The following is a 14,910-nucleotide window of genomic DNA, read 5'->3' on the forward strand; positions in this document are numbered from 1 at the left end:
TGAACGCCCCAAGTCACACAAAAAATAGATATTTATTTCTCACCAATCTGCCTTATTCACATGAACGCATCACCAGACCAAAGCAGCCGATTGTGGAGGTTTGTTTTCAATGACAGTCGCTTGTAGCTAAAGTCATGGCGCTGCTCAAACAAAGCTGTTGTGTCGCCGGACGTTACTCCACAAATCATCTGTGGATGAGTCCGAGATGTATCACACATGTGAGTATTTTAACTGCTCTAATTTTTACAAACACTGACGGTATGATGGTGTTTCTGTTATCGGCTAATAATAGTATAGTAAGCCTGCTGGTCAGAGGCCTTGAAGAAACGTGAGGTATATATATTTTTTTACTCAGCTGTAGTGACAGTTAGAAGGCTGTTCATAAAACTCCTCAAATAAAAGCTATGGTTTACTGACTGTATTGTTAACATGGATTGTATATACTGTAATGTATAGTAATCAACAGTGACCACGTTGTGTAAAGAAACTAATTACATTTACTCAAGTACTTTACCTAAGTATATGTTTGAGAGACTTGTACTTTACTTGAGTATTTCCATTTGTTGCTGCTTTGTATTGCTACCCCACTACAATTCAGAGGTAAATCATGTACTTTTACTCCACTACATTTATATAATACCTTTAGTTGCTTTACTGATTTGGATTAATAATACGAAATATAATCAACACTTAAATAAGACTTTTAGTTACACCTGGAGTAAATTCACAAGCTACCCTGCAGTATACAAAGTCATTCAAACTAGCCGCACCTTTACCAGCTTTAATGACACTTTAATGCATCGATAATTATAATCAAAACATATGACTGAAATGGGCCCATCTGCATTATGAGTATACTTCTTTAAGTATCTTTAGACGCTAATACTTTTGTACTTTTCCTTGAGTAACATTTTGAATGCAGGACTTTTCCTAGTATTCCTAGACTGTGTTATTTCTACTTTGACTTAAGTACAACATATGAGTATATCTTCCACCTCTAACTAACACTCGGTCCTTCCTCTGCAGGTTTACAGCAGCACTGTGACTTCTGCGGCGAAGTCCTCCCCGGACAGGGCCGACAGAAAGAAGGAGCTTCTGGGTGAAGATGGGCCTGACCTACAGGACTTCATTTCTGGGGAATTATCCGAGAAAAGCAAGTGGGTCGAGTACAAAGGGAACCTGAAGAGAGACAAGGGAGCGAGGTGAGACATATTGCAGCAGTGAGAAAGTACACATTTTCAGTTTCTCCATGTGAGTGATGAGTGTTATCAGAAGGGTTCAAAGACCAGATCAGACCAACACTTATCTAACGGACTTTAACTATGATAGGTCAACTTCAAGCCTGAGTGGTTTTGCTGTCATAACTTGAATGGTAATATTTAGTAATGGCATGCTACCCATGTAAATCCTCATACATCTGACATTTGCTCGTTGAAATTGAACTTCTGCTCATTTCAATCTAAATGCAGTGACATATATATTTTATCCACAGAGAAAAGACATCATTAAGTGATTTACTTTGCTAATGTTTTGTGACAGGCTGCGTCTTCCTCCGTGGCTGAAGACGGAGATTCCCATTGGGAAAAATTTCAACAAACTGAAGAACACTCTGAGAGACCTCAACCTGCACACAGTAAGTTGACAGGTGACGAGTTAAAGGAAGTATACGCAAAAGTGAGCGGAGAAATGTAATGAATGCTGACACTTCTAACTGGAGAGGGGGCATTTGCTTTTCCTGTATCATTTGATGGATGTTCAAACAAATGAATACAATGTTTTATTATTTTTTGATTGAACACATTTTATTCATACCTGTCAGAGCATACATTTCAGGTATTGTTTCTGCCTCCCCATGGTATGATATGTCAAATAGTCATTTTAACAACCTTTTTGTTTAAAAAGGAAATAATCTCAACATTTTTTTACATTTAATGAAAACGGAGAATGGTGGTTTGCTAATGTTGAGTCTGGACTTGCAGATGTATTAGCTAGAAGCTAAATGAGGTTAGTCACTCAGACTTCATGGTAACATACGCAAAATAAGTGTTTCCTACAACTATATCCTTCAAATATATGGCCTCAATTGATAAGAGAGTTTTACCTTGGTCATCACATTTTTCAAATGCACCCTAAAATGGCTTTTATATGAGGTGCTATCTATATATAGTTTCTGACACTGGAGACAAGCCAACATTAATCCTATGTTAGTTCTTGTGCACCTAAAAAGTGTGTGTGTGTGTGTGTTTTCTCTCAGGTGTGTGAAGAGGCCAGGTGTCCTAACATTGGGGAGTGCTGGGGAGGAGGAGAGTACAACACAGCCACAGCCACCATCATGGTAAGTGTCCGGGCTCACTGTGGCATCTTCTGCATCTGCATTTTCCTGACGGTATTAGAAAAAACGAGCTGCGGCCTTGATAACTTAGGTTTTCTCTCTTTATATGTAGCTGATGGGAGACACGTGTACCCGGGGGTGCAGGTTCTGCTCTGTGAAGACGGCCCGGCGGCCTCCACCTCTGGACCCCAACGAGCCCTACAACACAGCCAAGGCCATCGCTGCCTGGGGACTGGACTACGTGGTCCTCACCTCCGTCGATAGAGATGGTAATGGCATCCTAACTTAATGCATTTAATTAATTATTTTCCAGGTGTTGCTTAACACTATTGCTGCTTATGAAACCTTTATTTTTCAAGGAAACAACCTGGAAGAGAGGCTGATGTACAATTATTATTTATTCTGGAATTTACATTGGAATGTAATCCGGATGAATCAGTTAAACTGCTGTTTTTATAAGATTCATGTACAGGCTGGGTTTATTGGCAGTATCCTTACTGAAGTACTTTCTATTGCACTCATGTCAACAACACACACTGTGAGTAACATACCATATAAGCTTTACTATTAATCAATTACAATGAAACATTTGTGTTTTCCAACAAGTCAGGTGACTTATAAATCCACAAAATATGTTTTCAAAACATTTGTTATTTTTTCAGATTTCTCAGAATACAGCATTTCTTTGATTAGATTTAAAAAAAGGTTTACAAAAATATAAATGTCCACACAGTTTTGTCAGCAGGGATGTTCTATTAAGTCACATTTTCCTTTAATTTCCAGACATTTCTGATGGAGGGGCAGAGCACTTTGCTAAGACCGTCTCCAACCTGAAGGAGAGGTATGATCTCTCATCCTTTTTGGAATCAGATTCAACATTTTAGTTAATTAAAAATCTGTGCAAAGGGAATAAATTACATTACATTACATTACATTGCATTTAGCTGACGCTTTTATCCAAAGCGACTTACAATAAGTGCGTTCGACCAACAAAATACAAACTTGAAGAAAACAGAATCATATAAGTACATCAGGCTTCATAGAGCAAAAACATTTCAAGTGCTACTCAACTGGCTTTAGATAAGCCAGCCCTTTATTAGTATATAAGTGCTTTGTTAATAGTTCTATTGCTCGAAGTGGAGTCGAAAGAGATGAGTTTTCAGTCTGCGCCGGAAGGTGAGTAAGCTTTCTGCTGTCCTGATGTCAATGGGGAGCTCATTCCACCATTTAGGAGCCAGGATAGCAAACCCACGTGTTTTTGCTGATGGGAACTTGGGTCCCCTTCGCAGCGAGGGTGCAGCGAGCCGTTTGGCTGATGCAGAGCGGAGTGCACGTGCTGGGGTGTACGGTTTAACCATGTCCTGGATGTAGGAAGGGCCAAATCCATTCGCAGCATGGTAAGCAAGTACCATTGTCTTGAAGTGGATTCTAGCAGTTATCGGAAGCCAGTGAAGGGAGCGGAGGAGTGGCGTGGTGTGGGAGAATTTAGGAAGGTTGAAGACCAGGCGAGCCGCTGCATTCTGGATGAGCTGCAGAGGTCGGATGGCACATGCAGGTAGACCAGCCAGGAGGGAGTTACAGTAGTCTAGGCGTGAGATGACGAGAGCCTGGACCAGAACCTGAGTCGCTTTCTGGGTCAGCTGGGGACGCATCCTCCTGATGTTGTAAAGCGTGTATCTGCAGCAGCGGGTTGTAGCAGCTATGTTTGCAGTGAAGGACAGGTTGTTATCTAGGGTCACACCCAGATTCCTTGCAGTCTGAGTCGGGGAAACAACAGAGGTGCCAATGTTGATTGTTAGGTCAAGAGTGGGACAATCTTTTCCCGGAAGGAAAAGCAGTTTAGTCTTTTCAAGGTTGAGCTTGAGGTGATGATCAGACATCCACTGAGAGATGTCAGCTAGACAAGCAGAGATGCGTGCGACGACCTGGGTCTCTGAGCGGGGAAAGGACAGAATTAATTGGGTGTCGTCAGCGTAGCAGTGGTAAGAAAAACCATGCGGGCTAATGACAGATCCGAGCGAGTTTGTGTACAAGGAGAAGAGGAGGGGACCAAGAACAGAGCCCTGAGGGACCCCTGTAGTTAATTGACAAGGGTCGGACTCGGACCCTCTCCAAGTAACCCTGTAGGTGCGGTCTTTGAGGTATGAGGTGAGGAGGGAAAGTGCAGAGCCTGAAACTCCAAGTGCTTGGAGAGTGCGAAGGAGGATCTGATGATTCACCGTGTTGAATGCAGCAGACAGGTCCAAAAGGATGATGACAGAGGAGAGGGAGGCTACTTTAGCAGTGTGCAGTTCCTCAGTGACAGCAAGGAGGGCAGTTTCTGTGGAGTGACCTGCCTTGAAACCAGACTGGTGCGGATCCAGAAGGTTGTTCTGATGGAGATAGCAGGAGAGTTGTCTAAAGACAGCGCGTTCAAGTGTTTTAGACAGGAACGGGAGGAGAGAGACAGGCCTGTAGTTTATAACATCTGACGGGTTGAGAGTGGGTTTCTTTAGGAGAGGGTTTACTCTTGCCTCCTTAAATAAGCACTTTTGTCATCCTCATCTCAGGGACTCCCGCATCCTGGTGGAATGTCTGACCCCTGATTTTCGCGGTGACCTGGCAGCAGTGGAGAAGATCGCCCTGTCAGGGTTAGATGTGTATGCCCACAATGTGGAGACCGTGCGAGAGCTGCAAAGGTACTGACTGTGCCTCAGCATATTGCCTTTGTATTTGACCAGTCCTTTACATATTGGCAGAAGTCAGAAGATGAGCCTCTGATCTCAGTTTTAACATTAAGAGAAGCCTGATTGCTGTGAATCCATCAGCTCTCTGATTGTAGTGCTCAGCCATCAAGCAAAACAAAAACAAGGTTTTTGAATAATGGAAACATGTTACAGATGTGTCATTATAAATTGCATAATGAGTATTTTTGTCCTAAAAAGGAAACTATGAACTATAAACTATGTTTACAATGATGTTTGTGACACTGACAATGTGGCCCTATTATTGCATTTCATGTTATTTTACAATACTGGAATTGTAAAAGCTGCATTATTAATATTTCATAATTTTTTGTATTTATGTTTCTTGTCAATGCACACACTGACCAGTAGGGGGCACATCTGAGCTATTTCTGTTAATATAAATACCACTAGAACTGCAGATGTGCAAAAGAGAAAAGACCCAATGGATTTGATGTGTAATGAAATTGTTAATTTAGGGGTATATCAATTTACCTTTCTGATTATATATTTCAAACAAGATGTCCCTTTGTCCATCTGTTTGCAGGTTTGTGCGTGACCCCAGAGCAAACATCGACCAGTCTCTGAGTGTCCTGAGGCACGCTAAGAAGGTGAAACCCTCTGTGCTCACCAAGACATCCATCATGCTGGGACTGGGCGAGACCGACCAGCAGATACACAACACCATGACTGGTGTGTACATTATTTACTTATTTACTAAATGTTGATGTTAGAAGAGCCTGGAACTTAAGATTGTCATTGCCAACAACTACACAGTAGAACTTGTTCATATGACGGTAAATCCGTTGAATCCCAATTTCCTGACTCACTGTTCTGATGACGTTGCAGAGCTGCGAGAGGCAGAAGTGGACTGTCTCACACTGGGCCAGTACATGCAGCCCACTAAACGCCACCTAAAGGTAAAACATCAGACTTTATAATGTATTCCAGAATACAAGGTAACAGTACTGAAATAAAAATGCACATTTGGTAATGATTGCACATTGTGATAACGTGTGTTTGGGTTTAGGTGGACGAATATGTGACTCCAGAGAAGTTTGCCCACTGGGAGAAGGTTGGGAATGAGATGGGCTTTGTTTACACTGCCAGCGGGCCCCTGGTGCGATCCTCCTACAAAGCAGGTATGAAACACACTCCACCCTGCCTAAAAAATACCTTAATCCAGTGGCACAGGACGACATAATTACATTATAAAATAATAATAACCGCATGCTGGTTTAAATAATCGATTCATCAGTGAAATTATTTCCATGCAAACATTGTAGTAAATGCTGTTTCCAGATCTCCAAATATGGAAATGTCCTGCTTTTCTCTGTTTTATATAATAATAATAAACTGAATAACTTGATGTTTTAAAAACATTACCCTGGGACTCTCCGCTTCCAAACGATCATTTTAGAATTGATAATAAAAATAATCATTATTTTGACAATTTAATTCAAGTTGAATACAAATGAGTTCATGCTGTTCATGTCTTTCAGTAAGATAATGCAGTAGTATGATACAAGTTAATGAAGATTTGCCTTTTCGTCATTTAGGGGAATCAAGATGATTAGAAAGGATCCTGGCTTTGATGCTTTTCAACTGTGAAACTAAAATAGATAATCTAGCCAGTGCTTTAATGCAACAGGAAACATTAATAACTATCATTAACCGTCATAGTAAACATAATATGCGTCCAGGTGATTGTGTTTGTTCATGAAGTTCGTATGGGTCAGACAGAATATATATCATTTGTTATCTTTGTCTTTTATCTTTACAGGCGAGTTCTTTCTGAAGAATCTACTGAAAAAGAGAAACACAGATATCGCCATCGGAGAATGAAAACCACCAAACCAGCAGCTGCTAGAGGCTTGACCCCTTATTCCCTACCTATACCTACATACTTATAACAACATCAGCATATCTCCTGCTATACCATAATGAGTCTTTGTGAGCTTTAGCACATGAAAAACGTTCAACATTAGTAGTAACAGCAAGGTGTGCAAGAGAATACAACTGGTGTAGAAGTACTGAAGTGTAGAGGGACCGTTCTGTTCTTTTTTGAGCTTTTGTTCTCTCCTGTTCACCCGTAACAACTCAGGTCGTACATTTTAGGGAGGGATCAAAGGGAAAGGGCTGCAGATCTCCAGATAACCTGGGCGCAGCTTTTGTTCATGAACCGCTGCCAGGAGAAAATACGACCTGGTGTTAACAAGAGCTGTAATTTGCCATCTCTGCACCTCAGGGGCAGCTAAATCACATCCCCCCCCCCCCCCCGCCCTCAGGGGCCTGGACTTCAGGAGCAGAGCCACTCATCTCTCACCAAGCTCTGTTTATGAGCCCTTTGATGTCTGATGCTTCTGGACACATTTAATGAAGCGGTTCTTTTGGTCGGAGGGTTTTTGCAGCGACTTAACATCTGCTTGCTGAAGATATGTACAGTAACACTGTTGAACACTGTTTTTAAAATTCTATAACATTAAAAAAACGTTTGTTGGGCACAAATTGACTTTTTGCCAAGTACGGAAGTAAAGATACACACTTTTTCTACAATCTGTAACTGATGAAAAGACAATTTGGGTTCAAACAATAGTTTTTTTTTAAATGTGAAAAATGTAACTTTACACATGGAGAAAAAAAGTGCGTATATTTTACCGATAAATTCTTTGGACAAAATAAACCTTTAAAATGTACATACAAATCAGTGCACATTGTCTTGTTTCAATTATGTGTCATTTATTTGTGTTCTTTCCATCAATTCTGAATAATCCGGCACACATTAAGGAGATGTCACATTTTATTGTAGTAAAAAAGTCACTGATACAGAGGACAATACTGATTAACTTACAGTCAGATGATTTATAAAAATACTTTTATAAAAATTGTATTGCAATTTAGCAACAATACTTGATTACATAGTAAATGCTGTAAGAAAGTAGACAGTGCATGTATAACTGCATCTAAAATGTTTTCATTGCTATTTGACTTAAAAATAAAACCGTTTATCATTGCTTTATCCCCTTTCTACAGACCCAAACTCTTTTTGGGTCACATTCACACACATTTGTTCTAAAGGCTCGACCTCCTCTCAGACCGACTGCAGGGAGCAGCTGGTCACGCTCTTTTTTTAAATTTATTTAAATGAGGCATGGAAAATGAGGGGGACCTGAATGAAATATAAAGGTTAACGGAGGAATGTGTTGGGTGTGGAGGTGAGGGAGGTTTAGACTTTGGCTTTCTTGGTGGGAGGTTCAGGGGCGGGGATGCTGCGACAAATGGCTGCGGCGGGGGTGTAAGGAATCCGTGATGCGACCACTTTCTTACCGATGGTCTCGACCTGCAGAAAGAAAGACAGTCGTTACTTGTGGCACTCGGTTCACAAATGTTCATTATGATTATGTATGAGATGTGAGCAGCGTGGTGTGTGTTGTGTCCGCTCACCTGGAAGCCAATGTTCTGGAGCTGAGCGTGGAGATGGTCCAGCACTCTGCGGCCGTCAAATATAAAGGCCGGCTTCAGCATCTTCTTGTAAATCTTCTCATAGTCTAGCTCCTATGGTGGAATTAGAGGAGAAGGGTGACTTTAAGGATTTTTTCCACCAAAGATGAAGCAGTTTATAAGATGGTAGGACTCAATGTGTGATTGTGACCTTAAACATGTCCCACTCGGTGCAGATGACCAACGCATGGGCCATCTGGCAGGCCTCATACGGGTCAGTGGTCACCGTCACCAGATCCGACACTGCAAAGAGAAATCATTTTGTGAGCTAGGATTCAAATAAGTAACAAAAAATAAGAAGTTTTACCTTTAAAAACATTAAAAATAAAACCAAATAGCTAAGGGAACTACTAAGGTTATCCTGATTTCAAACTCCCTCCTAAATTGAGTCACTAATGAATCACTCAATAACAATCATTGACCATAATGGCCAATACAAATTGCTTCAAAGGCGACTTTTTATTATAACTGATCAATCCGCCAGATATTTCTAAATCATTCAGCCTTTTAATATGTTGGAAAAAGGTGAAACAGTAATATTTGGAACGACACCAGAGAATGATCCTCATCGTGTGCTATTATACAATTAGCCTTGTGCACACGTTTGATTGAAACCTTATAAAACATTTATGTTTGCAATCTTTGAACTGCAATCTTTGAACTGCAAATATTGCTCAACAATTGCCCTCCGGGGGAATACAGTTATATCTTATCTTAATCTGGCATTATTAACAATTTCAGGGGCTGGAGCTGCAGATTAATTGCCATTTCTAAATGTGACTGCTCATCTTCAAAACACTTCTGAGAGTTTTTAGTTTGTGTTTCAAGTTTAAAACACTGAATACTGTGTGTTATCGCAATCTGAAGTTCCAGTCTTTGTTGCATGTATTTGCCTTTGTCTGTCTCTTTTTATTTTCTGCACACTCCCTGCTGTTTCTTATGTAAAAATAGATGAAAGGGTGCGTTTGAACCTTGGTAAATACACGCACGCAAACACACCTCTCTGTGGGTTGTCCTCGGAGATGTTGGGCTGCGAGAGGTCATAAATGATTTGCTCCTTGAGGACTTTGGGGTCGTAGATGAACAGCTTGGCTCCCTCATCCATCAGATACTTAGAGATGTAGATACTGGATGACTCCCTGGATATCACACACACACACTAATTTAAACTCTGACCAGAACCATAGTTCACCACAGCATGTTTGCAGTAGTGTATCACACAAACAACCCCAGGTTAATAATTAACATAACAAAGCTGTTGGAAAGAAATATGAAATAACTGGGAGTTGTCGAATGTCTACAAGGGTGTGAGAAAGTAATTACAAATTAATGGGCACTAACCTTGTGTCACCCGTGTCTTTTTTGAAGGAGAAGCCCAGCAAAGCAATCTTTTTTCCAGTAACGGTGTTGAAGAGGCAGTCAATGATCCTGCAGGCAAACCTCCGCCTTTGGTACTCGTTCATGTCGATCACCTGGAAACATCATAAATAAAAGCAATAAACCACTAGAAGATATTGTTTACAAGGATTTGAGAGCATTTAGTGACCTAAAGGAAGTTACTTTGAACTTTTATAGAGTGGTTACTAAACATACCTGGCAGTATTTAATAAAAAAAACACAGCAATATAAATATAAAATGTATTGATGATAAAAAAAAAAAAACTTTTCCGCCACGCATTGTAGTATTGCAGCGACATTAATTGCGCGGTGCGAGTAGCAAGGATATAGCATCAAGCAGCGGCTGAAAAGTACAGAAACCAGGGGTAACCTTTCCTTTTTTTGAACAGTGTCATGAGAGACGGAGAGCCAAGTTCAGCCTAATTTTGGTGGTTCAGATACTTCTGGCATACCAGGCGCGAACGGACCGAATTCTCTGTTCACGCGGTGTTAGCTTTGTTTCTTAGCTTGTACAGTTCCTAAAGAAAATAGCGGTTCTCACCTGCTGCCAGTAGGAGGCGACCTCAGGCAGATTGAGGACCTCGCACAGGTAAACCAGATTCAGCACATCCTTCTGGAAACAGCTTCCACCAAAACCTGACCAGGGTGTTAGAGAAACAAAGAGACAGAAAGCAACACTTAATCTGAGTTTAAATGAATCAGACTTTACATAGACGCTCACTTTAAACCTGGCTGAGTTTCTTACCTATGCTGGCTTTCAGAAACTTGCTCCCTATCCTCTGGTCCATCCCGATGGCCTTGGCCACCTCCTCCACGTCGGCCCCGGTGGCCTCGCACAGAGCGCTGATGCTGTTGATGCTGCTGATCCGCTGGGCCAGGAAGGCATTGGCTGCCTACACAAGCAAACACCAGGTTTTTCTTTCAGATTGTTCATGCGACAATGACATAATAATAGAGGAAACTCCAAATAATATAAAGTAAACAATTAGGTCACTTTTGGCTCATTCATCACTATGCCTCTGTTACGCATCCTACACACGGTTCCGTCAGCGGAGACGCTTCCCATTCACTTTGAATGGGGTGACGTCACGCTTTGCCGAACTGAATTGTGGTTCCGTTGCTTCGCTTTGCCTCCGTTGCTTGTGGTGAAAGTTGAGAAAAATTACACTTTTCAAGCGTTGAAGGAAGCACCAGCCAATCAAACGCGCTCTTTGTGAGTCCGGGGCGGGAGATTAATGTGATTGGTTGTTGTTCGTTAACCCCAAGAGCCAGACACGCCCACCGGCAAGCGTCAACGCGACGGAACCGCGTGTAGGTTGTGTTACTGATTGTTGGCCCCATAGTGCAAGTAATTGAAATATGTGGCCTGAGAAATTACAAAAAAGCATTTTTCACTATTTTCTTGACAAAAGAATAAAGTAATTTAATAAAAATTAAACATTTTTATTTGTCAGTTGCCGCCCTACACTCACCAGTTTGGACAGCTCGGACGACCATGTGTTGGTGGTGATGATGCGATCTTTAGGGACCCAGTGTTCATAGACGGCACACAGCGCTTTGATTGCCCTCTGACCTTCAGCTGTTTCGTCTCCACCAATCAGGACACGGTCTGGCTCCTTCAGATCCCGCACTGCTGTTCCTTCTGCAAGGAACTCTGGGTTGGAAAGCACCTAAAGCAGCGGAACGAGAACTTTAGGAACTTGCAGATCAACGGATACAGAGTTGAATTCTCAGACAATATTTCACACCTGTAGGTTGAGGCTGGGCTTGGTGTTGGCATCAAATATCCGACGAATGCTCTCAGCCGCTCGAACAGGGACGGTGCTCTTCTCTGTGACGATCTTGTAGCCATCAGACTGCTCGACAATCCGCCGAGCACACGCCTCGATGAACTTAAGGTCAGCTGCACGACCCTTGCCCATCCCATAGGTCTTAGTTGGGGTGTTGACCTGTGGGGGAGACCGACTCCAATAAATTCACTTATGTGTCATTAATGTCGGATTTATTTCTGTAGCCGGTCAAACTGTGTGTCAGTATGTGTGTGTACGGCGATGACTCACAGAGATGAACACAAGGTCTGCATCCCTGATGGCTGGGTCTATGTCTGTGGAGAAAAACAAATTTCTCCCTCTGCATGATTCAACCACTTCTTTCAGACCCGGCTGAAGTGAGAGGAAGTGGGAAAAAAAGACCGGGAGGGTGTGTCAGTGAATTTCTTGGACAAACATGGCATAAACAGTTGAAATATAATACGAGTTCTCCATGACTACTCATTAACTGCCCTTTGCGCTAGTGAAGTCATGATGATGTAATACTTTGTGGCTATGGATGACGTACAGAGGTTGCGAAACCAAACAATCTGGAAGTCATTTTCATTTATCCCACAATGGAGCAATATTGTACAGAAACATGAGCTGGACAAGATGCCTAGCTACATCAGCTTTTTCAACATTGTTAAGAAATTCAACAAATAACACAGGCAACTCCTTTAAAAACAAATGGCTCTCAAAAGAAGATATGAATATAAGGAATTATAACAAATAAGATATGAGCCCCTCCCTGTTGGAAAGTTCAATTAAAGCTGTTATAATACTCAATGTCTTTGAGTTATTACATTGATATATTACCTCGTATATGGGCAGAGTGTCTGAGTTCCAGGCTTTGATGCGAGACTCATTGACGTCCACAACGGTCACCGTGATCTCTGGACACATGTGGGCGATCACACTGCATGTCGGGCCTCCTACATACCCCGCCCCAATGCAGCAGATCCTCTTTATCTGAAACATCTGCAAAATGTAGAGAGAGGAACACGGTTATCTACAGATATTAACTAATTATAGCCTGACAGGTTTTTTGGTAACTGTACTGGATTGAGAGTTTTAAAAACATCCTATAATGATCTATCGGCCGATGCTTCTTTGTAAAGCATGCCTGAAAAAAACGTTTGAACACATACTGAAATAACCACACTGTAAGGTTCAATGTTGTAAATACCTGTGTACAATTAAATGTACTTGAACAATTTCTAATATTTACATTTAATTGTGCACTTAAGTGCAAAATGAAATTCTGCAGAAAATATATATTTTACAGCTATACTATGGAGACACACATGAACACAAATACGGAGAAATTATATTAGAACAGTAGTTTCCCTGAACTACAATAGGATATAGTCATGAGCAAAATTATTAGATGTGGGCATGCAGTAGTTGGACATAAAGTAAATCATCTGTTGGAAAACATTAAACAACATTTTGGTTACAAGTGGACCTTCACAAGTCTGTACCCTTATTACCGTGTAGACTAGAGCAAGAGAAGCTTGAGAGTGAATTGTGAAATGTTGCCAGTTAGAGTCCAGTTTGTTAATGACATTGAATTAAGTGGTTATGTAAAGTGAAGCAATACCAGTCTCTGTATGATATTTCCTCAAAATATTTCACATCACATTTTTTACATTTTGAGTTAGTATGTGCTGGTTATTATCAATTCAGAAGAGCAATTGTGTATCATGATAATTTTGCGATGATTTAATTGAAAAAGTTAAAAAGATCATTATTGCACAGGCACAGTCTTGTAAATTGCACTGATGAGGAACCTGCGATCAAAGTGTATCATACATTACATAATTACACATAGTTTTGTATATGTTATGGCAATAAACCTATGAATCTTGAGGTAAATGCATAAATATGTTTGATACAGTATCTAAATAGAGAACATTTTGCCTGACATATTGCCATCTGTTCTGAATAAACACCCCGTTTTACTTTATATGTACTTTAATTAAACGTGTTTCAACTTTAACATTAGAAATGTAATGTAGTGATTAACTCTAATCTTCAACACATTTTTTCTTTGATGATTTAAAACTATGTTTTATAAACCTTCAAGAAAAAAATGCCAAACATGTAGTTATTCCAGCTCAATTATAAGAATATGCTGCTTGTCTGTGACAATGTAACTCAATATAAATTATAGGTTGTTCCAAAGAAATGTTACGACATCATCTTGGGCTTAACAAATTGATAGAGGAAACTTGCCCATTCATTGACAATGAAAGTAGTCATTCGCTGAAGCCCTATTCTGCAGTCCGTATATTTAACTGTGATAAAAGTGTCCACCTTCTACATTTTACAAGGAGTAGGAAAGCCCCTTCAGAAATGTTACGCTTGTTTATTTCTAACACTTTGATCTTCATTATTAAACTCTCCTGTTCAAGTCTTGCTCACTGACTCGTCAGTGTTACACTACCAGTTGCACCGTCACAGCCCTGCAGAACACTGGAAATAAAGAGCCTTTCATTGCAGATCAGCCACGTCTAATACGGATGTATAGTGACCTTTTATCCCTCTTACCTTTCAGTTACTTCACGGTAGAAGTGCTGCAGATGAGGTGTCAGCGTTGGTAGGGTACCAATACATTACACATTAACAGGACACTAATTACGGTAGTTTACATCTTTCATAACGGTGACTGAGCAGAGTAATAAGAAACAAATGAATGGAGGTCTGTGTTGAATGAAGCAGCTAGCTAGCAGTTAGCGTACGTTACATTACCTTTGCCAACTCGACAGTCAGTCAACTTGAAGAATGCGCAGATTATGTTAGCTGTGTCGAAAGAGTCTTCGGTTCCGCAGCCGGTGATGGATTAAAAACCTATAACCGTCTTTAACTAAATGTAAACGTGTACTCGTTGATCAAACTCACACCATCAGGGTCTCTCACTCAACTTTTCCTGCAGTACCTTTACCTAAACTGAAGTACTTCAGCAAGTAACGTTACCTTACAGCCTATATGGATACCACCCTATGATACCACCTCAATCAGCAGGACGCCCAGCAGCAGCTAAGAGACACTTCCGGTGCGGGGTTTTCAGAGTAAAAGCACCAAAGCAGCATTTACACAAATTAATAGAAACACTTTTTTAGTATAACCCAAAACAGTGGTTGAC

The 14,910-nt window shown here is 40.9% G+C and overlaps 2 protein-coding genes across 2 annotated transcripts; one reads left to right on the forward strand and one right to left on the reverse strand.

Moving 5' to 3' along the window:
* Positions 1-62: 62 nt before the first annotated feature.
* On the forward strand, positions 63-7,759 carry lias (lipoic acid synthetase). The gene is made up of 11 exons (XM_034211738.1): positions 63-218; positions 1,027-1,202; positions 1,540-1,633; positions 2,255-2,335; positions 2,445-2,601; positions 3,116-3,173; positions 4,882-5,010; positions 5,603-5,748; positions 5,905-5,975; positions 6,086-6,197; positions 6,839-7,759. The coding sequence occupies exons 1-11, from the start codon at positions 135-137 to the stop codon at positions 6,898-6,900; spliced, it is 1,170 nt and encodes a 389-aa protein (XP_034067629.1). The 5' UTR covers positions 63-134; the 3' UTR covers positions 6,901-7,759.
* A 22-nt stretch (positions 7,760-7,781) lies between these two features.
* ugdh (UDP-glucose 6-dehydrogenase) lies at positions 7,782-14,800 on the reverse strand. The gene is made up of 12 exons (XM_034211737.1): positions 14,517-14,800; positions 12,582-12,743; positions 12,015-12,116; positions 11,703-11,903; positions 11,427-11,624; positions 10,700-10,847; positions 10,496-10,590; positions 9,898-10,028; positions 9,556-9,695; positions 8,708-8,799; positions 8,500-8,610; positions 7,782-8,395 (listed from the first exon to the last, which is right to left on the reverse strand). The coding sequence occupies exons 2-12, from the start codon at positions 12,741-12,743 to the stop codon at positions 8,282-8,284; spliced, it is 1,494 nt and encodes a 497-aa protein (XP_034067628.1). The 5' UTR covers positions 14,517-14,800; the 3' UTR covers positions 7,782-8,281.
* Positions 14,801-14,910: the final 110 nt, after the last annotated feature.

Source organism: Gymnodraco acuticeps, unplaced genomic scaffold (assembly GCF_902827175.1).
Source record: "Gymnodraco acuticeps unplaced genomic scaffold, fGymAcu1.1, whole genome shotgun sequence".
Taxonomy (NCBI): Eukaryota; Metazoa; Chordata; class Actinopteri; order Perciformes; family Bathydraconidae; genus Gymnodraco; species Gymnodraco acuticeps.